The 24,012-nt window shown below is 43.0% G+C and overlaps 2 protein-coding genes across 2 annotated transcripts in view; both read right to left on the bottom strand.

The window, feature by feature from the left end:
* Positions 1-10,458, bottom strand: part of LOC129711153 (RNA-binding E3 ubiquitin-protein ligase MEX3C-like) — a 31,406-nt gene extending 20,948 nt beyond the window's left edge. The window contains exon 1 of the mRNA XM_055658604.1: positions 10,251-10,458. Coding sequence (XP_055514579.1) covers positions 10,251-10,404 — 154 coding nt within the window. The 5' untranslated portion in view covers positions 10,405-10,458. The remainder of the gene's footprint in view (positions 1-10,250) is intronic.
* Positions 10,459-10,491: 33 nt separating this feature from the next.
* LOC129711154 (RNA-binding protein MEX3B-like) lies at positions 10,492-10,903 on the bottom strand (the record flags this gene model as incomplete). The annotated part of the gene is made up of 1 exon (XM_055658605.1): positions 10,492-10,903. A coding segment is annotated over exon 1 (288 nt), but the record flags the coding sequence as incomplete, so codon positions are not given.
* Between the last annotated feature and the right edge of the window lie 13,109 nt (positions 10,904-24,012).

The following is a 24,012-nucleotide window of genomic DNA, read 5'->3' as shown; positions in this document are numbered from 1 at the left end:
TAGTGTTAATTAAATCTGTGCCTGGACATTGATTGAGCACAAGAGCTGAAGTTACACACCAAGGATGGCTGAACAGCCAACGTAAATAGAAGGCTCGTATAGTCAACGCTAAAGTCGTGGGTGAGCTAACGGAGGGGTTAAATGAACATTTATGACAACCTGGAACATTGGAAGAAATAACAAATAGCCAAAAAATCTCAGAACCTCTTCCCATTAAGCATGTAGCAATAGCAGCTCCATCTTATATTTTTGACTTTATGACCAATTATTGTATACTGCAACAATCAAAGAAGAATTAGGAACACAGACCTGCTTGTTAATTTGGATGACTGCAAAAGGTCCCCCCTCACCACATACAAATCAAGCTTTCTAAAAAAGGATTTTGCTCCAACCCATCTGAAAAGTAAAATAAACTATATTGACATATACAAGCATTAACAAGACACCCACGTTAAACAAATAGAAACAATATTGTAATGTCATCCATTACAAATTTTGTTATTGGAAAACTATGCCAAAAATTGCATTAAATTGCAACATGATCAAATCCTTAAAATTCAATAACAGCACATCAGCAAATGGACGGCCTCTATAATATGGAATGTTGGAAAACAAAATCAGCATTATGTACAAGTGTGATTATCAAGTAATTCATTGTTAGCACATCATTCTGTTTCACATTATGCTCAAACCGTAAATGTATAATCACTCAAAACCCAAGTGAGAGCTCATCAACTTTGCTCACACATTAGGTTGGAGCTGTGCTAAACACGGTTTCTATCCCACCATGTCATTTAGAGATAATCTAATACACTATTTTGGCACAATTAATCCAAGGATCTCTGAACATCAGCTGAGCCTCAAAACATTAAGATCTTCTGCAAAGTCAGTACAAATATATCGGTAATTTAAACAGTCTGTGTGCTCCAATCCAGTGACAATGAACCAACAGAAACTCCTTTAAACTAATGTTTACAGTCAATTTTAGGGAAAATATCATTTATTGTAGATATGGTCCAAGTTGTTCATTCACATGCTAATGATGAGCCAATACGATTTCTTTTTAAAGCAAGCTTTAACCTGTTTTCAATATTATCGTTTGTCAATATCACAACATAGAGCCCGTACTCTAAGAGTAGCGCACTTATCACAAACTGATGGTCCATGCTGTTTTACCACATAGCAATCCCCTTAGTCCCATTCCTTACATATCCATCAACAATCCTACGGTTCATTTATCTCTTGCCTAACCTGACCTCCTAAAACGGAGAGGAAACTTAGATAACTGCTGCAATCACTGAACCACCCTGTTCATTTAATTCACAACTTTTGGTCACTTGCTTAAACGGACAAAGTGCTGGAGTAACTCAGCAAGCCAGGCAGCATCTCTGGAGAACATGGATAGGCGACGTTTTAGGTCAAGACCCGTCGATTGGCTCTAGCCCAAGTGGGAGGAGAGAAGTGAGTCAGATGGGTGAAAACAGTTGAAAAGTAGAGGCCAAGCACAGACTTTACTCAGAACTGCTCTAGATTTGGGAGCAACAGCAGCAGGAGATTAGCAAGAGATACGACTGATTGGCTCTAGCCCAAGTGGGAGGAGAGAAGTGAGTCAGAGGGGTGAAAACAGTTGAAAAGTAGAGGCCAAGCACAGGCAGACTTTACTCAGAACTGCTGTAGATTTGGGAGCAACAGCAGCAGGAGATTAGCAAGAGATACGACTGATTGGCTCTAGCCCAAGTGGGAGGAGAGAAGTGAGTCAGAGGGGTGAAAACAGTTGAAAAGTAGAGGCCAAGCACAGGCAGACTTTACTCAGAACTGCTGTAGATTTGGGAGCAACAGCAGCAGGAGATTAGCAAGAGATACTGTTGGAGGGTGATGAGGCTAGGTTGTCCCAGAGAGTACCCGGGGGAATGAACATCGACTTCGCCCAATTCTGTTAGTCCTTGCTGTCTCCTCCCCTTCCTCAGCTCCCCTGCTGTCTCCTCCCACCCTCCAGCCTTCCGGCTACTCCTCCTTTTCCCTTTCTTGTCCCCACCCACCCCCACCCCTGATCAGTCTGAAGAAGGGTTTCGGCCCGAAACGTTGCCTATTTCCTTCGCTCCATAGATGCTGCTGCACCCGCTGAGTTTCTCCAGCTTTTCTGTGTAACCTTAGCAAGAGATACGACTGATTGGCTCTAGCCCAAGTGGGAGGAGAGAAGTGAGTCAGAGGGGTGAAAACAGTTGAAAAGTAGAGGCCAAGCACAGGCAGACTTTACTCAGAACTGCTGTAGATTTGGGAGCAACAGCAGCAGGAGATTAGCAAGAGATACGACTGATTGGCTCTAGCCCAAGTGGGAGGAGAGAAGTGTAAATTGGTAAATCAGGCAATTTATCAGTCAATTTAAGCAAGACTGCTCTTAGGGAGCGGCAGTGAGTGAGCGGCCTTGTGAAGGAAGTGCCCTGTGAGAAAAGTGTGAGTCTTTGGCTCGAGAGTCTTCGGCGAGGAGACCACGCAATACGCTTGCGAGGTAGAGACGAAAGAAGGAGATGTCAGGCAAGCTGATTCAGTGTGATACTTGCAGTATGTGGGATGTCAAGGACACCGCTGGTGCCTCTGGCTGCTACAAGTGCGAGAAGTGCATCCAAGTAGAGCTCCTGAAGGGCCGTGTAGGGGAACTGGAGAAGCAAGTGGATGACCTCCGGTTCGTCCGAGAAACGGAGTCGTTCCTCGACAAGTCCTACAGTACGATTGTTACACCTAAGGTACTGGAAGAGAGAAGGTGGGAGAAAGGGAGGGAAGCATGGAATGCCAACGTCCCCGGGTGGTGTACCTCTTGTGAACAGGTTCACCCGCTTAGAAGCTGTTGGGACAGAAGACGTGTTTACACTGAGCGGCGGACTGGCTTGCGATGCGAATAGGGCTGTTGAGCCAAAACCAAAAAGACCTAAGGCAGGCAACGCCATTGTAGTGGGAGACTCCATTGTGAGAGGTACGGACAGGGGTTTCTGCGGCAACAGACGGGATGCGAGGATGGTGTGCTGCCTTCCTGGTGCCAGGATCCAGGATGTCACGGACAGAGTGCAGAAAATCCTCAAGGGCGAAGGTGAACATCCGGAAGTGGTAGTGCATGTCGGCACAAACGATGTCGTCAAGAAGGGGATGAATATTCTGCAGCGTGACTTTAGAGAGCTCGGAAAAATGCTGAAAAGCAGGACCTCCAGGGTTGTTTTCTCCGGTTTGCTTCCAGTTCCTCGTGCTGGCGAGAGCAGGAACAGGGAGATACAGGACCTGAACGTGTGGCTGAGGAACTGGTGCACGGGGCAGGGATTTAGATTCTTAGATCACTGGGATCTGTTTTGGGGTAAGGGGGAACTGTACAAAAGGGACGGATTGCATCTTAACAGGTGTGGGACCAGCATTCTGGCAGGCAGGTTTGCCACTGCTACACGGGTGGTTTTAAACTGAATAAGGGGGGTGGGGTGTCGAATGGGATAGTGGAGGATGGAGTTAAAGGGAAAGGGTTTCTTAAATGTGTGGTAAGGTGAAAAGTAAAAGTGGCAGGCAGACAAAACCAGGGCAAAAATCAAAAAGGGCCACTTTTCAGCATAATAGTATAAGGGGTAAGTAAGAGTGTTGTAAAAACAAGCCTGAAGGCTTTGTGTCTCAATGCAAGGAGCATTCGTAATAAGGTGGATGAGTTGAATGTGCAGATAGCTATTAATGACTATGATATAGTTGGGATCACGGAGACATGGCTCCAGGGTGACCAAGGCTGGGAGCTGAACATCCAGGGATATTCAATATTCAGGAGGGGTAGAGAGAAAGGAAAAGGAGGTGGGGTAGCGTTGCTGATTAGAGATGGACGCAATGGAAAGGAAGGACATTAGTTTGGAGGATGTGGAATCAGTATGGGTAGAGCTGCGAAACACTAAGGGGCAGAAAACGCTGGTGGGTGTTGTGTACAGGCCACCTAACAGTAGTAGTGAAGTTGGAGATGGTATCAAACAGGAAATTAGAAATGCGTGCGACAAAGGCAAAACAGTTATAATGGGTGACTTCAATCTACATATAGATTGGGTGAATCAAATTGGCAGGGGTGATGAGGAAGAGGATTTCTTGGAATGTATGCGGGATAGTTATCTAAATCAACATGTAGAGGAACCAACGAGAGAGCAGGCTATTTTAGACTGGGTATTGAGTAATGAGGAAGGGTTAGTTAGCTGTCTTGTTGTACGTGCCCCCTTGGGCAAGAGTGACCATAATATGGTTGAGTTCTTCATTAGGATGGAGAGTGACATTGTTAATTCAGAAACAATGGTTCTGAACTTAAAGAAAGGTAACTTTGAGGGTATGAGACGTGAATTGGCCAAGATTGACTGGCAATTAATTCTAAAAGGGTTGACGGTGGATATGCAATGGAAGACATTTAAAGACTGCATAGATGAACTACAAAAATTGTTCATCCCAGTTTGGCAAAAGAATAAATCAGGGAAGGTAGTACATCCGTGGATAACAAGGGAAATCAGGGATAGTATCAAAGCGAAAGATCATGCGTACAAATTAGCCAAAAAAAAGCAGCGTACCGGAGGACTGGGAGAAATTCAGAGACCAGCAGAGGAGGACAAAGGGCTTAATTAGGAAAGGAAAAATAGATTATGAAAGAAAACTGGCAGGGAACATAAAAACTGACTGCAAAAGTTTTTATAGATATGTGAAAAGAGATTAGTTAAAACAAATGTAGGTCCCTTGCAGTCAGAAACAGGTGAGTTGATCATGGGGAACAAGGATATGGCAGACTAATTGAATAACTACTTTGGTTCCGTCTTCACTAAGGAAGACATAAATAATCTGCCGGAAATAGCAGGGGACCGCGGGTCAAAGGAGTTGGAGGAATTGAGTGAAATCCAGGTTAGCCGGGAAGTGGTGTTGGGTAAATTGAATGGATTAAAGGCTGATAAATCCCCAGGGCCAGATAGGCTGCATCCCAGAGTACTTAAGGAAGTAGCTCCAGAAATAGTGGATGCATTAGTAATAATCTTTCAAAACTCTAGATTCTGGAGTAGTTCCTGAGGATTGGCGGGTAGCAAACGTAACCCCACTTTTTAAGAAGGGAGGGAGAGAGAAAACGGGGAATTACAGACCAGTTAGTCTAACATCGGTAGTGGGGAAACTGCTAGAGTCAGTTATTAAAGATGGGATAGCAGCACATTTGGAAAGTGGTGAAATCATTGGACAAAGTCAGCATGGAATTACAAAAGGTAAATCATGTCTGACGAATCTTATAGAATTAGTCGAGGATGTAACTAGTAGCGTGGATAGGGGAGAACCAGTGGATGTGGTGTATCTGGACTTCCAGAAGGCTTTCAACAAGGTCCCACATAAGAGATTAGTATACAAACTTAAAGCACACGGCATTGGGGGTTCAGTATTGATGTGGATAGAGAACTGGCTGGCAAACAGGAAGCAAAGAGTAGGAGTAAACGGGTCCTTTTCACAATGGCAGGCAGTGACTAGTGGGGTACCGCAAGGCTCAGTGCTGGGACCCCAGCTATTTACAATATATATTAATGATCTGGATGAGGGAATTGAAGGCAATATCTCCAAGTTTGTGGATGACACTAAGCTGGGGGGCAGTGTTAGCTGTGAGGAGGATGCTAGGAGACTGCAAGGTGACGGATAGGCTGGGTGAGTGGGCAAATGTTTGGCAGATGCAATATAATGTGGATAAATGTGAGGTTATCCATTTTGGTGGCAAAAACAGGAAAGCAGACTATTATCTAAATGGTGGCCGACTAGGAAAAGGGGAGATGCAGCGAGACCTGGGTGTCATGGTACACCAGTCATTGAAAGTAGGCATGCAGGTGCAGCAGGCAGTGAAGAAAGCGAATGGTATGTTAGCTTTCATAGCAAAAGGATTTGAGTATAGGAGCAGGGAGGTTCTACTGCAGTTGTACAGGGTCTTGGTGAGACCACACCTGGAGTATTGCGTACAGTTTTGGTCTCCAAATCTGAGGAAGGACATTATTGCCATAGAGGGAGTGCAGAGAAGGTTCACCAGACTGATTCCTGGGATGTCAGGACTGTCTTATGAAGAAAGACTGGATAGACTTGGTTTATACTCTCTAGAATTTAGGAGATTGAGAGGGGATCTTATAGAAACTTACAAAATTCTTAAGGGGTTGGACAGGCTAGATGCAGGAAGGTTGCTCCCGATGTTGGGGAAGTCCAGGACAAGGGGTCACAGCTTAAGGGTAAGGGGGAAATCCTTTAAAACCAAGATGAGAAGAACTTTTTTCACACAGAGAGTGGTGAATCTCTGGAACTCTCTGCCACAGAGGGTAGTCGAGGCCAGTTCATTGGCTATATTTAAGAGGGAGTTAAATGTGGCCCTTGTGGCTATGGGGATCAGAGGGTATGGAGAGAAGGCAGGTACGGGATACTGAGTTGGATGATCAGCCATGATCATATTGAATGGCGGTGCAGGCTCGAAGGGCCGAATGGCCTACTCCTGCACCTAATTTCTATGTTTCAATGTTAGACTGGGTTACTTGCTGTTGACCTATTTCCCCAAATCACAGTATAGTTCAATATTAAGCAAAACACTAAGTTAGTGCACCATCCTTTGTTGTTACTTTTGTTCAGTTTAATAGCGAACAACTAGACAACATGTGGTAAATAAATTTAAATTTGATAGTCACTTTCCACTCTTGTTATAGTAGTCAACATTATAATTTTAATTAAACTGCTCAAACTGGATGTGAACCAGCTGAATAGGGCCTCGCGTTAGCTGTTCCCCTGTGGGGACAGTGGGAAAACTAGGCCTACTCTGGGTAATATCTGAAGACTACAAGAAAATAAAAACAGGTAGAAAATGCCTTATTATCGTTGATCACTGAGCAGTGATAGAAAATGCAGGTTTGCAAGCAATTGGGCAAAACAAAATCAACTGTCAATCTCCCCTCTCACTAAATGTCTTCTGATATCAACACACTAAGTTACATATGAAGTAGGTTCGTTTTGGAATATCTTAAAAAAGGTCACTTTCAGAGGAAGAAAAGTAAAACTAAAAGAGAAACCAGAACAATTTAATAAAAACGTTTGTGATCTTTTCCTTAACCAACACATGTTTTAAGATTTGAAATATCATGCAAATGTAGAATCAAGTGCAGCTGTAATTAGGATGCTCCAAACTATACTCTGCTCAGCAATACTTTACGCAAGTAGATAGGTTTTTTTTTTAAAGTTTCATAAACCAGTAAGTAATATGAAAGTTTCATGGTATCAAAGCCTCAACTGGCACACTCTCTCCTTTTTCCAAGGCTCCTTTTGCTTATAAATCAACTGCAGTCCACTAGATTGCAATACTGTAATAACACTATCACTGCCTGCAAGTGCTTGCTTAGACCCATTCCTGACCTTGTTGACTCAAAGCCAAACAATTGCTAGCTGAAGTTGCTATTCAATAAAATGTAACAAGCTGGAAGGTTAAAACAAAAATATTAGCAAATAACAGGAACACACTTGGCCTGGAAAAAGGGGGAGGAGGTGCGGCAGTGTAGGGATGGAGAGAACTCATAAATAGTGCAAGTACGTTTTATATGCAACTTCCCAGAATATGTAGTTTCATTTGAATAGTACCCTATGGTATGACAAAAAGTCTCAGAAAGTGGTACATTATGGACATGAGTCGGTTCTTTTCTATACTGTTGAATATGATGTCAGCTATATCTCTGCAGGCCTGGCCAATTCAGTGCAGCCAAAGCTAAGGCCCTGTGGAGGGGGGCAGGAGGGAGAGGAGGGGCAGCAGAAGACCAGAGTCTGGGGTCCATCTGCTGCTGGATACTGAGGTGCAAAGTATGTCAAACAAGGAAAGAGATTTCACCCCATGGGGCACTTGCTTTGGTTAAAGATAGGTGCAAACACTACTGATTATAACACCATTGAATGCACCGAAATTTAAAATGTATGAAGCTTTTGCAGTTTTTTGTTTTATTTTATTCTAAATAAAGTTTACTTTTGAAATTTAAAAACTTCCAACAATGATTACCAAAACTACGGCAAGGCCATAGCCCAAATGCTCAGAGATGTATGACCTGAGAGGATGCCACAGAGTTTGTATGACCTGAGAGGATGCCACAGAGCTTGTGATGGCAATGGTGTAAAATAATGCTGTTCAAACAGATGTCCAAAGTGACATAGAACTCAGATAAGACAAGGCAAGAACATGGGTGCTGGGAATCAACGTGCTGAGTATGTGCTTCATCTACACAGTGTGTTTAATTGTTATATGTACTGAAAATGGTACGTGTCTGTAAACAGTACTGATACAACACAATAAACAAAAGAAAGTTAAATTAATTGAAAAATAATATTTATGCAAAACTAAAATACAGAATCCCTAGGGAAACCAAGACATGAATGTGCTGGGTACAGTATTAAACATGAAAAAATAATTATACATTTACTGGCATATTTAACCTGCAAACTTCAGAGCCCATATTCCAATTATAGACAATAGACAATAGGTGCAGGAGTAGGCCATACGGTCCTTCAAGCCAGCACCACAATTCAATGTGATCATGGCTGATCATCCACAATCAGTACTCCGTTCCTGTTGAGTGCTCCCAACACATACAATGATTCTTCAGGGGTCTCTCTTAGGAAATGACTCCACAATCAAACAATCCACAGCCACTCAAGAGTCCAAGCTTAACAATGAAAATCAGACCACATTTATACGACATGCTTCATACATTTAAATGGCACTGATGAGAAAACAAAGAATAAAAGTAACCAATTACACGGCACTCAAAATTGAATATATAGAAATAACATTTCTAAGAGTCTTTTAAAACTAATATGCAGTACAAATGGCTTGTACTGAGAAAAAAATCAGATAAAAAATGACCACAGGGGTATCATTCCTTAGCAGATATACAAAGCGGCAAGGACTTTTGCTGAAACAAATATTCTCTGTAAAATTAGTTTGGGTGTCTACATTGTAAGAAAAACCAAAAACATTATTAAAATAAAGCTTAAAATTTTAATGAACCCACAGTAACAACACAGCTTGATTTGCCTCCACAAGCTAAAATATCACATTGACATGGTATTCAAGTACAAATGAATACATGTACATTTGAAATATTCAACAATGAACATGCATTCAATAGGATCATTTGCTGTGAATTATACTGCTTTTGGTTAAAACACATGAACACCCAAAGGACATAAATCAAGATGTTGTTTACATTCAGGTTAATCTCTCGACATTGCAAAATTTTGGAATGAAATGCATTTCAAATATGGTATTATTTGGTGTTCTGGAAACAAAAGCAAAAATCAATCCCAGACTCCTAGACCAAACCCTACAGCCTATGATGTCAGCATATAAATCAGAGCATGGTTTGATTCCTTAACAAAGGGAACAATGAAACACCAGAGAATTTGCCTGAATTAACTGAAAAATGAAATTATTAGCACCATGAACTGCAACACGAGGACTTTCCAGTTTGTCCTATTCCCATTATATAAGAAAAATGAGAATTTAAAGGAAAATTTCAGTTCAATGCTACATGATAATCATTGGCATACTAGGTTGGATTCAGAGCATCCATTCAGTGTGTGTGTTTGGGTGTGGGTATACAAAGGAATCAGGTAACTATCCATTTCCAAGTAAACTATTTTCCAGAGTATTATAGTTAAACCGTTTTTTGTTAATATATTGAAAGATTAAAGAACGTGACATGTCAAATGGGGATATAATTATTAAAACAACGTAGCCCGTCTCAAGCACAGCATTTCACCCATTTATGTTATGCACAAATAAGCTATTTTTGCCCCTTCGCTCCACCCCACCCACAACAACTGAATAACCCAACAACAACACAAACTAGAATATCAACATCTTCCAATGATGTGGGATGCATTATCACAATCTGTCAACTCCTCCTGCAAAATAATCACTCCAAGATATAAACGATGCAATTCTTTTTAAAACACTTACTTTAAATACTGCATTAACTTTAAAACAAAAATGATACTTTTACTACCTGCCCCAATTATAGATAGGGCACAATACTAATGGATTAGAAAGCATTTCATTCTGGATGCACTTCTCGCTTAACACTCTATATCAATTGTTTCATGACTGGAATGGATTTTAATTGATGAACGCGGGTTTGGTTTGAAATTTTTTTTGAACAGAATGGGGAAAAAACTTTTGATTAATCGAATAGAAGGGGGAAACGCGACGCTTCCTCGTTTACCTTGCCGTCCCACGATCTCGGCCACATGCTCGGAGCTGGGCACCGGCACACACTCGGTCATGTTGACGCTCTTCCTGCGCCCGGGATCCCCGGGCACGGCGAACAGCGGCGGCGGCTGGAAGAGCGAGGCGGCCGAGTGCGGCAGCCCGTTCATGCCACCCTCACCCTCCACCACCTCGTCCACAACCACCTCGACCACCACCTCCTCCTCCTCCTCCTCCACCTCCACCTCCTCCTCCTCTTCCTCCTCCTCCTCCTCCTCCTCCTCCTCGTCCTCCACCGTCGCGCCGCCTCCCTCGACCAGCAGCCCGTCGCCTTCCTCTCCCAGCCCCAAGATGGAGAGGTGATCCAAGGCGAGCCGCAGCGATTTCTGATCCTCTTCCGTGCTACTAATGTGGCCGGCAGCGGCGGCAGCGGCGGCGGCGTCGGCGGCTCCCCCGCTGCCCACCGCCACCGTGCTTCCTCCTCCGCCACCGTTACCGCCAGAGTCGCTGACAGGCTCCATCTCGGAGAACATCGAGCCTGGCATGCCGCGGCCGCGCTGCCGCCTTCCTCCTCCTCCTCCCCCCCCCACCCCCCGCCCCGCCTTCCCGACGCCGCCGCGCTCTCCGCTCCCAGTGCCTGCCTGAGCCTCCGCTCGTGCCCTCTCCCCTCGCGCTGCCCAAACCCAAGCTCCTCCTCCTCCTCCTCCTCCCCTTCCCTTGCCTGCCGGCCACGCGCAATCGCGCGCAGCTACTGCCGCCGGAGGTCCTCCCACCTCGCGCTCAGACCCCTCCTACTTCGACCGAGGCTCCTCCCACTACCTCCTGCCGTCTTGCGCCGCAGCAGCTCAGGCCCCTCCCCTCTCCGCTTGAAACTCCTCCCCCTCCTCCTTGCACTCTCTGGCGGCGCCGCTCAAGCTCCTCCCACTTCGGTCGAGGCTCCTCCCGCTTCCTCCCCCCCCCCCCCCCCACTCCTTCTTTCCTTCCCTTCCTTCTCGCGCCCGGAGCAATTGGCGCTCCTCCCACCTCCCTCAAGCTCCTCCCACTTCGGCCGAGGCTCCTCCCGCCCCCGGGCGCGCGCCGCCTTCCCTTTGTCTCGCGGCCTCTGCCCCCTCCTCCTCTGTCCCTCTCGCCACGCGCGTGCACGCGGCCGGTCGCGCGCCTCCTCCTCCTCCCCCTCCTCCTCCTGGTGCTGCTGTTGCTGCCGCCTCTGGCGCCGGGGCCGGGCGTCGCGCTCCCTCTACTTGCTTGCCCCCTTTTTTCTTGTTTGCCCGTCGGCCGGCCGCTCCCTCCCTCCCTCTCACACTCACTCACTCCCCTCCTCTCTCCTCTCTCTCTCTCTCTTGTCTCTCTTTGTCCCCCCCCCCCCCCCCCCCTCGCTCAGACCGGCTAATGTGCTCAGTGACGTGAGCGCCGCCAAACAATGGGGAGCGGCCGTCCGCCGCCGGGTCAGAGGTCAGGGCGGCGACACGCCCACCCACCGGGCCCGGCCGGCCGGCCGCCGTGACTGAGGGGACCGGTCACCGTGACTGACCACCGGCGGGGAATTAGGACCGGTCACCCTGACTGACCACCGGCGAGGAACCAGGATCATTGACCGGCCACCGTGAGTGATGACCACCGGCGGGGAACCAGGCCCGGCGGCTGTAAACGGTAACTGGTCAGCCGGCGACAGAGCGGCTGGGAACGGCGACGGGTGACAGGCGTGGATTGAGGTCTGGAGATCGGGCCTGATGCTAACGTTAGACCGGGTGGGGGCTTCTGATGTCGTAGAGTGACCGATTGGGTCAGAGAACCGATATCAACAACATGCAGATGCTACAAATCTGAAAGCTCAACAGGAAAACTGGAAACACTCAGCAGGTCGAACAGCCTCTGGAGAGAAACAGGCAATTGGATCCATCCGAGTCCACGTCGATGATTCACTTTAGTTCTACGTTATTCCACTTTCTCATCCACTCCCTTCACACCATGGCCAATTTACAGAGGCCAATAAACCTACAAACCTAAAAATCTTTGGGATCTGGAAGGAAACCGGAGCACCCACACACCCGACAGCACCCGAGGTCGGGATTGAACCTGTTCTCAGGCGCTGTCAAACAGCTGTTCTACCAGCTGTAGCAGTGTGCTGTTTCAGACTCGTCGACGTATCTGGAAGGGAAGTGGATTGAATTCAACTGTGCATGACAATCAAAAAAGATACAAATGCCTAAAATATGTTAACGAGCAGAATATGCTGGGGGGGGGGGGGGGGGGGGGGATAAGCCAGGTCAGGCAACATCTTTGAAAATTGAAAATTAACATTTTATGGCAGGGGTCCTTGTTCGTCAGGTTAGATGTATGGTGGCAGGAGTACTGAAAAAGCTGCTAATTGAGTGGTGGACAGGCCATGCCGTTTGTGGCTCGACCCGGAACGTCACCGCCTTCTCTCCAGAGATGCTTTCCCGCTGAGTTACTCCAGTTTTTTGTGTGTATCTTCGGTATCTATCCAAGGTTATGAATGCCCAACTTAGAGATCTATATCAGAACAAGCCCACAAGACCTGAAATGTCTACATAGGTTAGTTTCTGCAAATGACAGAAGTTTGCTCTCCACTTTTAGTAATTGTCTTTCCTATTGATGTCAATGCCATTCAGTACAGAGGTATGGTTACCATATAGAGTGATTTTATTTCCTATTCTTTCCGATTTATGAACAAAAGCAACTTGTAGACATCTGTAAAAATTGAATCATTTGTTATCTGGGGATGACCTGTAGTTGTCAATTGCGTAAGGATAGCTTTCTTAATTTCTGATGCCCTCCTGGATCGAATACGCTGCATTAATGACGATTTGAACAAAATAGGGGGGGGGGGGGGGGGGGGGGGGGGGGGGGGGGGAGGGAATTACAGGCAGTACTGGATACTCCACACTAATGGTTATAGAAATATATTATTGATATGATTTGTATTTTCAGAATTTGTATTAACATTTGTAATTAATCAACATTTATTAAATGAGATTTAAAATATGCACCAAATAAAAAATACATTTTATAGAGACCTATATGGGATACTAACTAACATTAGTGCCATCTGCTGTCTCTGAGATGTGTAAACGCATAACATGTCTGCACAGGTTATATGAAACACAACCAAGTATACCATGAGGTCGAGATGCTTTCTGATGGTTCATCCTCCTGAAGGATCTTGGCCTCTGTGACTGAGATTGTAATACCATCAGGGGCTTTGGGAGCCCCGGGAAGGCACGCCCGTGTTCTCCCTATCAAAGCGTTTGTAGAATGCAATGAGCTTGCATTGGAGTGATGAGTTACAGTTGCTTGATCTGCGCCAATTTCTCCTTGCCATCCGCCTCACACTCCAGTTTAGAGCAAAAGTTCTTTCTAGCCTTTTTGATTGGTTTATTAAGGCCATATCTGGACTTCTTGGGTAATTTTGTGTCACTTGACTTGAATGGCGTGAGTGGTGAACCTGTGCAGTTCAATATCACAAGCCATCTGATGCCAAATCAATAAATATATTCAAAATTAGATCTTAAATCTAGAGAGATGAAGGGAAATGGAGAAAGCAGGAATGGGGAACTGAATTTGGATGCTCAGCCAATGTTGAATGGTGGAGCAGGATTGGCTTGCCGTCTGACCTGCTGAGAGTTACTCCAGCGATGTGTCTTTTTTTAAATATGAATTATCATTTAATCTGATGTTAGATTTAGCCAAAGTGTACTTTGGTAAAATCCAAAGTAAGGATTACTTACCCCTGGGTGAATGTTGCGCCTGAATACAGTAAAACTATGATTATCCAACACACTCGAGTCTGATTCCAGACTTGCAGATTGTGTAAACCATATTATTTCTATTAATATCCCAATGCACTTTAAAGTTAGTTTTTCCTGACATTACACAATATTATAATAAAATGTTCTGTTACCCAGACAAATGATGCCTGGGAACTGGGGCTCCAGTGAGTTTCAAGGAGGCTTGGGAAACATCTCCAGTGCCATTGGAACTTCTGAAGCACTGGATTGCAGATTATTGTGGTTTTTGCTGCATATCTATTCGTGCCTCTTATTCGTTATTACCTTAAGTTAACAAAGATCTAGCAATCTCAACTTTAAAATGAACATTTGACTGAGCATTTGTTGTTCTTTACTGAGTAAAGTAAATTCTTGTAAGCCATGATCACAGCATCCATAAGAAATCTAATGTGCCTTGGAATGCTTATGGAAGTTGTGTTACTTCCTGTTTACAAGAGTTAAGTATTTTAAGGGGAACATTTAAAATAGGCACTGAATTACTGGAAAAGTGGATACAATAGATTTTAGAACAATTAGAACTGTTTACAGAGCAAATAGGGTTAATGGAAATGGGCATGAGAAAACCATTACAAGAATTGATTTTTAAAATGTTAAGTGTTGTAATTGGACTCATTGATTTAAACGTAGTTCAAATTGGTATGGTGGACTTAATTAGCAATAGAGAGAATTTGTAGGGAATAAACTCTGAAAACGGGTTCCGATCAGAAAGAGCACCTATCCATGTTCCCTAGAGATGCTGCCTGACCCGCTGAGTTACTCCAGCACTTTGTGTCCTTTTGTGTAAACCAGCATCTGCAGTTCCTTGTTTCTGCATAATGATTCTATTCATTGTACCGGCAGCTGTAACCAAATTAACTGAGAATGAAGGTTAATGTTTTTTTTTAAGTTTCTTTGAATGATGTGGTGACTTCAGATGGGGTAAAGAAAGATTCACTTTAACAGTAATTTTCCTGTTACCAATTTATATATGAATTTGTATTTAATAGAGTATTGTTTCAATAAGAATATTAGACTAGTTTCAAACCAAGCAAAAGTCCTTTCTAGCTTTTTTGATGGCCTAATCAAGGTTAAGGCAGCTGCTGTTTATGCTACTCTTAAAACGAGTTGGAGGTTATTCCATGAAAATACTTCTTATTTTCAAACTTTCTTTACTTGGTGTTCACAAATATGTTGTCAAGGTTTCACACAAATGCTGCCTTCCTTGATCCCTCCAAAGCCTGTAATCTGCCAAATTGCTTGTTTGACATCCAGCCTTGAAGGGGCAAACATTTTTTTCAAAGTAAACATTGGGAAGCGTAAAGTCATTGCTACCAGTCTTGCTACAAACACACTCTGAGCCAGAGTCAAATCCTTGCTTCGCTGAATGAGGCATCCAAAAATCTATTATCTTCATCCTATCTTGCATCAAAGTCCACAGACTGCCCCTTATCTGCTGACTTATGTTGGCTCCAAGTCCAGCATCACCTCAGTTAAAAGTTGTTACACTTGCTTTCCATTTTCACCATGGTCTTTTCTCAACCTTTTCACTATCTTTCAAGCCTTTCAATCACCCTTCTTCAATTCTGGGCTCTAAAACATACCTAATTCTGATCATTTCATCTTTAATGGCTGTCTTTTCTGACCTTGCCCACGATGCAGATCCCTGAAATACCCTCTAACCCACTCCATCTCTTTGAGGACGCCATTGAACTGCTTCAATTAAAATCTTTGGTCACCTATCTTGATGCATTGTATCTCCTTACAGGCCTGTTCCACATAGGTGATTTTTTTTGGGCGACTACAGGCGACTTCCGCAAAATTTTCAACATTTTGAAAAAAGAATTGTGATAGTGGCGACAATTTTTGCTTTCGTGGGTTGACATAGGTGTTGTCATAGGTTGTCGTCAGGTGCTGTCGTAGGTGAATTCCATTAAAACGAGTCCCTGGAAGTTGCCTAAGTGGGACAGGCCCGTAAGGCATTTTTACGACATTTAAGGGGCTACATAATCTGTTATTCTTGGTAGTTTCTAAAATTACTGTTTTTGCGCTTTAATGGCCAGTATATCCAGTGGGATAACTGAACGAATATCAAGGAAGTCTCAAGTTTCCCTTTGGCAACAATTGACTTCAGTTCCCAAGAGTTAACAGTGAGATGTTTTGATTCCACCTAGAACGTTGTTTGATATAAATGAAGATAAAGACCAGAATCCATGTTAAGCTTAATAACTCCTACATTACAGCCATTGGGGTTATGAATTTTGTCCTTTGGGAATTTGTGTGGAAAAACTGCAAATAAATTAACTCAAAAGTTATATTTTCCTAACTTGCATTTCTTGATGCATGTGCAGATGACGTGGATCGTGTAACATAAAATAACAATGTGCACTATTTTCTAGGAACGCACCTCTACTGCGGGGAGCTGCTATAGTCTTCCGGTAAACCTTTCTGCAGCAAGCAGCTGATTATCCTCAAAAACAGTAGTCAAAATTGCCCAGGATTACTAGTTTCTAAGTATGTGGATTACAGCAACAAATGACATAACAAGTATTTGATGCGCTAATAATGCCAATATTTTCCTAATGTGACACTGTGATACTACCTGCCCCAACACCCTTCTCTGGCAGCTCATTCCATAAACCCACCACCGTTGCACAAAAAAAGTAGCGCGTCAGGTTTAATTTTTTTTTTCCCCCTCATTTTAAATCTTTATCCACTGGTTCTTGATTCATCTACTCTGCATAAAAGACACTGTACATTTACCATATCTATTCCCCTCATGCTCTTGTACACCTCTATAAGATCACCCCTCATCCTCATGCGATCCAAGGAATAAAATCCTAGCCTGCTCAAACTCTCCTTATAGCTTAGGCCTCCCGAGTCCTGGCCACAGTCTCGTAAATCTCTGTGCCTTTTCCAGCTAAGACATCTGTCTTATAACAAGGTGACCAAAACTGAATACAATACCAAACGAGGTCTCACCATTGTCTTGTACAACTGTAATATAACTTCCCAACTTCTATTCTCAATGCTGTGACTGATGAAGGCCAATGTGCTGAAAGCCTTCTTGACCACCCTGTGACACTTTCGAGGAACTTTGTACCTGTACTTCTAGATTTCTACTCTACAACATTCCCTGGATCCCCGCCATTTGCTGTGAAGGTCCTGACAGAGTTCGACTTCCCAAAATACAACATCATGTACTTACCTGTAGTAAACTCCATTAACCATTCCTCACCTGCCCAACCTTTCCAGACCTTGCTGCATTTTTTGATATTCATATTTATTATCTACGATGCCACCCACTTTTGTATCATCAGCAAACTTGCTAATCATGACTTGTACATTTTCATCCAAATCATTAATATAAACCACAAGCGGCAAAGGGCTGAGCACTGGTTCCTGAGACACACCAACTAGTCACAGGCCTCCAGTCTGAAAAACAACTTTCCACCATCACCCTCTGCTTCCTTCCATGAAGCCAATTCACTATCTAGTTGGCAGGATCTCATGCTATCTAACCTTGCAGAGCAGCCCACCATGCTGAACCTAATCAAATGCCTTGCAATATATATCTGCAAAAGGTAAAGCACAGGCAAAAAAATAATAATCTCAAATGAACCCGGTGAATCACATTGTGAAGAACATGGAATGTTAGCTCAGATAAAGAACAAGTGGGTAACTTTTGCTCAAAGGTCTTTGATCTGAAATGTTATTTTTTCTCTCTCCCTCTTTCCATAGATGAGGTCTGATTTACAGCATTGATTTTTTTTTCTTTCAGACTTTCAGCATCTGCAATATTTTGTCTTTTGTAAGATCAGGAAGCTACCTAAGGTACTAACTGTTGACTTATGTCAATAAAAGTTTGACCATACCCCTCCCAAATATCATTGTCAGGATGTATTTGTCATGTGAAATTGTTGGTCCTAGGATATCTACCATTCCCAGGTTGAGGTGCTGTTCCAGGGTTCAGAAATTAGTTAAATCCTTTTTGCAAAACACATTTCACATCTTTACCTTCTGTTCTCCCATGAAACACCACCAAACTGATAGTCCTAGTCCAACTCTGGGCCTGCTTTCCTCAATCTTAGTCCTGTTGCAGCTGAACCATTGACAAACTCAACATCACATTCATTTTCAACTCTAATTGTGTTGCAGCCGAGTTATTGGGACTGAGCAAATCAGATAGTGTAGCATGATTGGATTAGTCCTAGTGTTTCCTTAGTCCTTATTAGTCTGCTAACAACATCAATAATTGCAACAATGCAGCTTGTTTAACTATATGAATAATAGTTCTGGAGCAGTGGAACATTGGATTAATACATTTGAGTGACAGATGTTATAACTCCCACTAACCATTTCTATCTTTTTTTTGTAAACCATGCAAAGTTCCTGTTCATCCAGTTTAGCAGGATCAGCATTTAGCATGGATTGAAATTCTGGTTTCAAAGTAGATCCATGCTTGTAAACCCAGATTCCAGTGATAAGTGCTCAGACCAGATAGAGGTCTTAAAACAAACACTTCAGTGTCTGAAGAAAGATCTTGACCAGGCACTTCATCCATCCTTGTTCTCCAAAGATGCTGCCTGACCTGCTGTCAATAGGTGCGGGAGTAGGCCAATCGGCCCTTCGAGCCAGCACCGTCATTCAATGTGATCATCCTCAATCAGTGGCCCGTTCCTGCCTTCTCCCCATATCCCTCGACTACACAATCTTTTAGATCCCTATCTAGCTCTCTTGAAAGTATCCAGAAAACCGGCCTCCACCACCGAGGCAGAGAATTCCATAGACTCACAACTCTCCGTGTGAAAAAGTGTTTCCTCGTCTCCATTCTAAATGGCTTACCCCTTATTCTTAAACTGTGATCCCTGGTTCTGGACTCCCCAACATCGGGAACATGTTTCCTGCCTCTAGTATGTCATAGAAACATAGAAATTAGGTGCAGGAGTAGGCCATTCGGCCCTTCGAGCCTGCACCGCCATTCAATATGATCATGGCTGATCATCCAACTCAGTATCCCGTACCTGCCTTCTCTCCATACCCCCTGATCCCCTTAGCCACAAAGGCCACATCTAACTCCCTCTTAAATATAGCCAATGAACTGGCCTCAACTACCCTCTGTGGCAGAGAGTTCCAGAGATTCACCACTCTCTGTGTGAAAAAAAGTTCTTCTCATCTCGGTTTTAAAGGATTTCCCCCTTATCCTTAAGCTGTGACCCCTTGTCCTGGACTTCCCCAACATCGGGAGCAATCTTCCTGCATCTAGCCTGTCCAACCCCTTAATAATCTTGTTTCAATAAGATTCCCTCTCATCCTTCTAAACTGTATACAAGCCCAGCCGCTCCGTTCTCTCAGCATGACAGTCCCGCCATCCCAGGAATTAACCTTGTAAGCCTACGCTGCACTCCCTCAATAGCAAGAATGTCCTTCCTCAAATTAGGGGATCAAAACTGCACATAATACTCCAGATTTGTTCTCATTAGGGCCCTATACCAGTGCAGAAGTACCTCCTTGCTCCTATACTCACCTCCTCTCATTATGAAGGCCAACATGCCATTCGCTTTCTTCACTGCCTGCTGTACCTACATGCTTACTTTCATTGACTGATGAAAAGGACCCCCCAGATTCTGTATTTCCGCTTTTCCCAACTTGACACCATTTAGATAATAATCTCCCTTCCTGTTTTTGCTACCAAAGTGGACACCCTCACATTTATCCACATTAAACTGCACCTGCCATGCATCTGCCCACTCACCCAACCTGTCCAAGTCACCCTGCATTCCCATAGCATCCTCCTCACAGTTCACACCGCTATAGGATCTTTGGTTCACATTGCCACCCAGCTTTGTGTCATCTGCAAATTTGCTAATGTTACTTTGAATCCCTTCATCTAAATCATTGATGTATATTGTAAATAGCTGCAGTCCCAGCACCGGGTTATAAGCATTGAGTGTCCTTTAGTGCATTGTCATATACCTATCCAATTTATTTTTAAAATGAAAACGAACCTACCTTCACCACTTCCACTGGAAGCTCATTCCACACAGCTACCATTCTGAGTAAAGAAGTTCCTCCTCATGTTGCCTCTAAACGTTTGTCCCTTAATCCTCAAATCATGTCCTCTTGTTTGAATCTTCCCTACTCTCAATGGAAAAAGCTCATCCACGTCAACTCTGTCTATCCCTCTCATAATTTTAAAGACCTCTATTAAGTTCTTTGTTTCAACATTTAAACTTTTTTTTCAGCAGTGACGTGGTTAATTTTTAACTTCTGTAAGATTTTGGCGTTGAAGACTGCATTTACATTTAGATAGTCCAATTTTCTGAAGTACAGCACTTAAATTTAACAGGTTGGTTACTATAGCCCCAGATTGTAAATGATGAAATAGTCATGGTTGACTGATAATGAGATCTTAAGTGGCTTAGCAGATCACTGAGGTATACACAATTGTTGATAACAAAAATAAGAGAAACCTATTAACAGCCCAGGCACTAGCTAGAATAAGATTGATACAATTACAGGCCAGTTGATGTTAGGAGACGATTCATTCTCCGAATATCTTGAGATTGGCAATGGAAATATTGTCCCTCAGGTTAATTAAACAGCTGGCTGATGTAATCATATTAAGGTACACAAAAAAGCTGGAGAAACTCAGTGGGTGCAGCAGCATCTATGGAGCGAAGGAAATAGGCAACGTTTCGTGCCGAAACGTTGCCTATTTCCTTCGCTCCATAGATGCTGCTGCACCCGCTGAGTTTCTCCAGCTTTTTTGTGTACCTTCGATTTTCCAGCATCTGCAGTTCCTTCTTAAACACTAATCATATTAAGTATTGGCCAACATTTGTCCTGCCCTGGTAAGTAAAAGATTGGGAGACGGAGGAGAAATATGGTGGTATGCAGTTAAGTAGGTGAGGAATTAAGTATCATAGGTAAAGAAAGGCCAAAGAAATCTGAGTAATTAATGCTAAGTGGTAAATCATGGCCATGGGGAGGGGGGGGGGGGATATGAATCGCATGGAGACAGAGGAGATTGGTTTAACATGGCATCATGCTTAGCATGGACATTGTGGGACAAATAACCTGTTCTTGTGCTGTACAGTTCTATGTTCTAAGAGCTGGATACCAGAAGCAGAGAAAATGCTAGAATTCATGATTAAAGAGGTGGCAATAGGGCACCTGGAAAGGGCATAGTATTGGGCAGAAAAGGAGTCACATTTTGGTAAATGATTAGCGATTTTGTTTTTAGATAGTCACTGGCAAATTAGATAAAGGAAAACCAACTAGTTTTGTTTTCAATCTCACATGAAATTAGTGACTGAAGAATAATTCACATAGCACATTCTATTACAAAATAATTACTGGTATCAGGATCACAAATAATTCTTCATGTTCAATATATTTTCTTTTGTAGCAACGCATCCCTAAGCAATGAACACAAGTCACTGGATCATATGAATTGTGATCCATTAACATAGTAAAATGTCCCAACATCACAGGTCTGCAGACAAACATAATTTGATAGTAAATTGTAAAAAGAGATTAAGGGAAATGACCAGAAGCATTGACACAGATTTTAAGGACAATAGATTTCGTAGGGCAATTCTAAAGCTTTGGTTGCTGAAAGCATTACCTCAAAGGAAGTGATTACATTTGGGACTAATAAGGAGGTAAAAATTGAAGTACAGAAATAGTGGCAATGTGAAATTGCAGAATTTTCTCTTTTGGAGAAGTAGTCCAAAGAAACTTGTGACTAGGGCCTAAGTATAAAATTGAGGCATAATATAATTGAGAGTCAACATAGGTGATGAAGGAATGCGACTTGGTGCAGTTTACGAAACTGCCAGAAGTTTGATTGACCCCGTTTAGCAGAATTAGAACAGGAGAAGTTGACTACAAAATAATTGGAATAGTTCAGTCTAACTGCAACATAGGTTAGATTTATACAACAGAATAAGGTTCTTTTTAAAAAAATGGTTGAAATCTAAAATTAAAACAGATGTAGCCCTTCAGCCTATATCTATCTATATATCTATCTAATCAGGTACCTGCCTAGGATAGGGTAGACAGTGGGAATTCCCAGGTGGAAATGTCCAACACTAGAGGACATAGCTGTAAAGTGAGAGGTAAAACATTTTTATGGAGATTGGGGGCAAGTTTCCCCCACCCAGAGAGTAGTGGGAGCTTGGAACACATTGCCAGAGGTGGTGGTGGAGACAGATAGTGGTGTTTAAGAGGCTTTTAATACAGGGAATAGAGGGATGTGGATCATGTACAGGCAGATTAAATTAGCTTAACATCACATCATATTCAGCACAAACATTCCTACAGTGAACTGTTCTGTTGGTCCCATTTGCCTGTATTTGCAAAATATCCCTATAATGTTTTCTGATCTATACCCCTTTCAAAAATGGCTTAAATGTTATAATACCCTCATTCCATATATCCTGAGAAAATGTTGCCTATCCATATCTTCCAGAGATACAACCTAACCTGCAGAGTTACTCCAGCATTTCATGTTCTATCTGGCAAAAACATTCCCTCAAGTACCATATTTTCCCTTTTATCTTAAACACATGCCCTCCAGATTTACACCACCCTAACCCTAGGAAAAATACCGACTCTCTATGATATAAACTATAATGGTCAGTCCTCAGTTTTCTTCACTCTAGTGAAAACAGTCCCAGTCTGTCTAGTTGCTTCCTATGGCTCAAGCCCTCCAGTCCTGGCAACATCCCCAAGAATCGACTGCATGCTATAGAATGTTAAATGGTCAGCTCGACATAGATTACAAGACCTACACCAAACCCAAACCGATTAGGAGCAGACAGGGGGCATTCGATCCAATTTGTGATCCCAGCTACAAAGACAGATGTGTACAGCAATTCGTTCTTCCCCCGCACAATTAAAGCATGGAATAATCTCCACCTTACTATAGTTACCCAACCGGATGCAACTAAATTTAAAGTAGCTCTTTCTTCCCAATAACCCTTTCTGGCTTGTCCTCCCTCCACCACCTCCAGTTTAAATTCCATTTGGAATGTTTTGGAGGACCAAGAAACCAAGAATGGTACACAATATTCCACCTGCAAGCAGAATGGCCAATACTGGTACAAAGAGTGGCTTAAAGTTCAAGAATAGAATATGGTCCGCAATGTGTCTTGAAGGAAGATTAACTTTTTTCCCTCAAGCTCACTTTGGAGATCTTATCAGTGCAAGTGGTGACAGGCAGATTTATTTGAGTGATTACAGCGATTATTTATTATTTCAGATTTCCAACATCTGTAGTTTGATTTGCTAGATGCTGCACCACTTGCAACCTAGCAATTTAAATTTATATTCATTAAGACACTCTTTTTTTTTTAAAAGACCAATTCATGAGCAATGGTGGCAGCTGCTGCTCATTGTGTTTTTGTTATTAACTGTGGGCATTTTACGGATTCACTTATTTATTCATTCATTCGATAGTTGCGTTAAAATAAACGTCTGGCATTTCCAGTGGAAGATAAAAAGACAGCTTAAATCCACATACCCTTAGTTGAGAATTACAAGTTTTCCAGCTTGTAGAAATTTAAATTTTAAGCAAATGTCAAAACAAATTTGTTTTTCCTTGCTACACTACAGAAAGGATCAAGTGCAAGTCTATAATGATTTCAACAGTATTCCATGCCTCGGGGAGGATTAATTGAACATGCAACCACAAATAACTGCAGTATGTTGGCAGAATTAGGAACAGAGAACCAACCAAGTGAAAGCCAGATGTCAGAGTGAAGGGAAACTGGTGGCCGCACACACACGCAGAGACATAGACAATGCAAATAACTGCAGAGGGGGCACTGAAGCAAGGCTATTGTTCAATTTTACGCCGTGGATTTTGACAGCCAGTTGTTTGCAAATATCAAAGATTGTGCATTAAATTCAATACAAATTTAATCTGCACAACTGGCAGGTTGACAAAAGCATTTTACAGTTCAGACTGGCATCAGATATTTTCAT

Source organism: Leucoraja erinacea, chromosome 29, assembly GCF_028641065.1.
Source record: "Leucoraja erinacea ecotype New England chromosome 29, Leri_hhj_1, whole genome shotgun sequence".
Taxonomy (NCBI): Eukaryota; Metazoa; Chordata; class Chondrichthyes; order Rajiformes; family Rajidae; genus Leucoraja; species Leucoraja erinaceus.
This window is presented reverse-complemented; position numbering and strand designations above follow the sequence as displayed.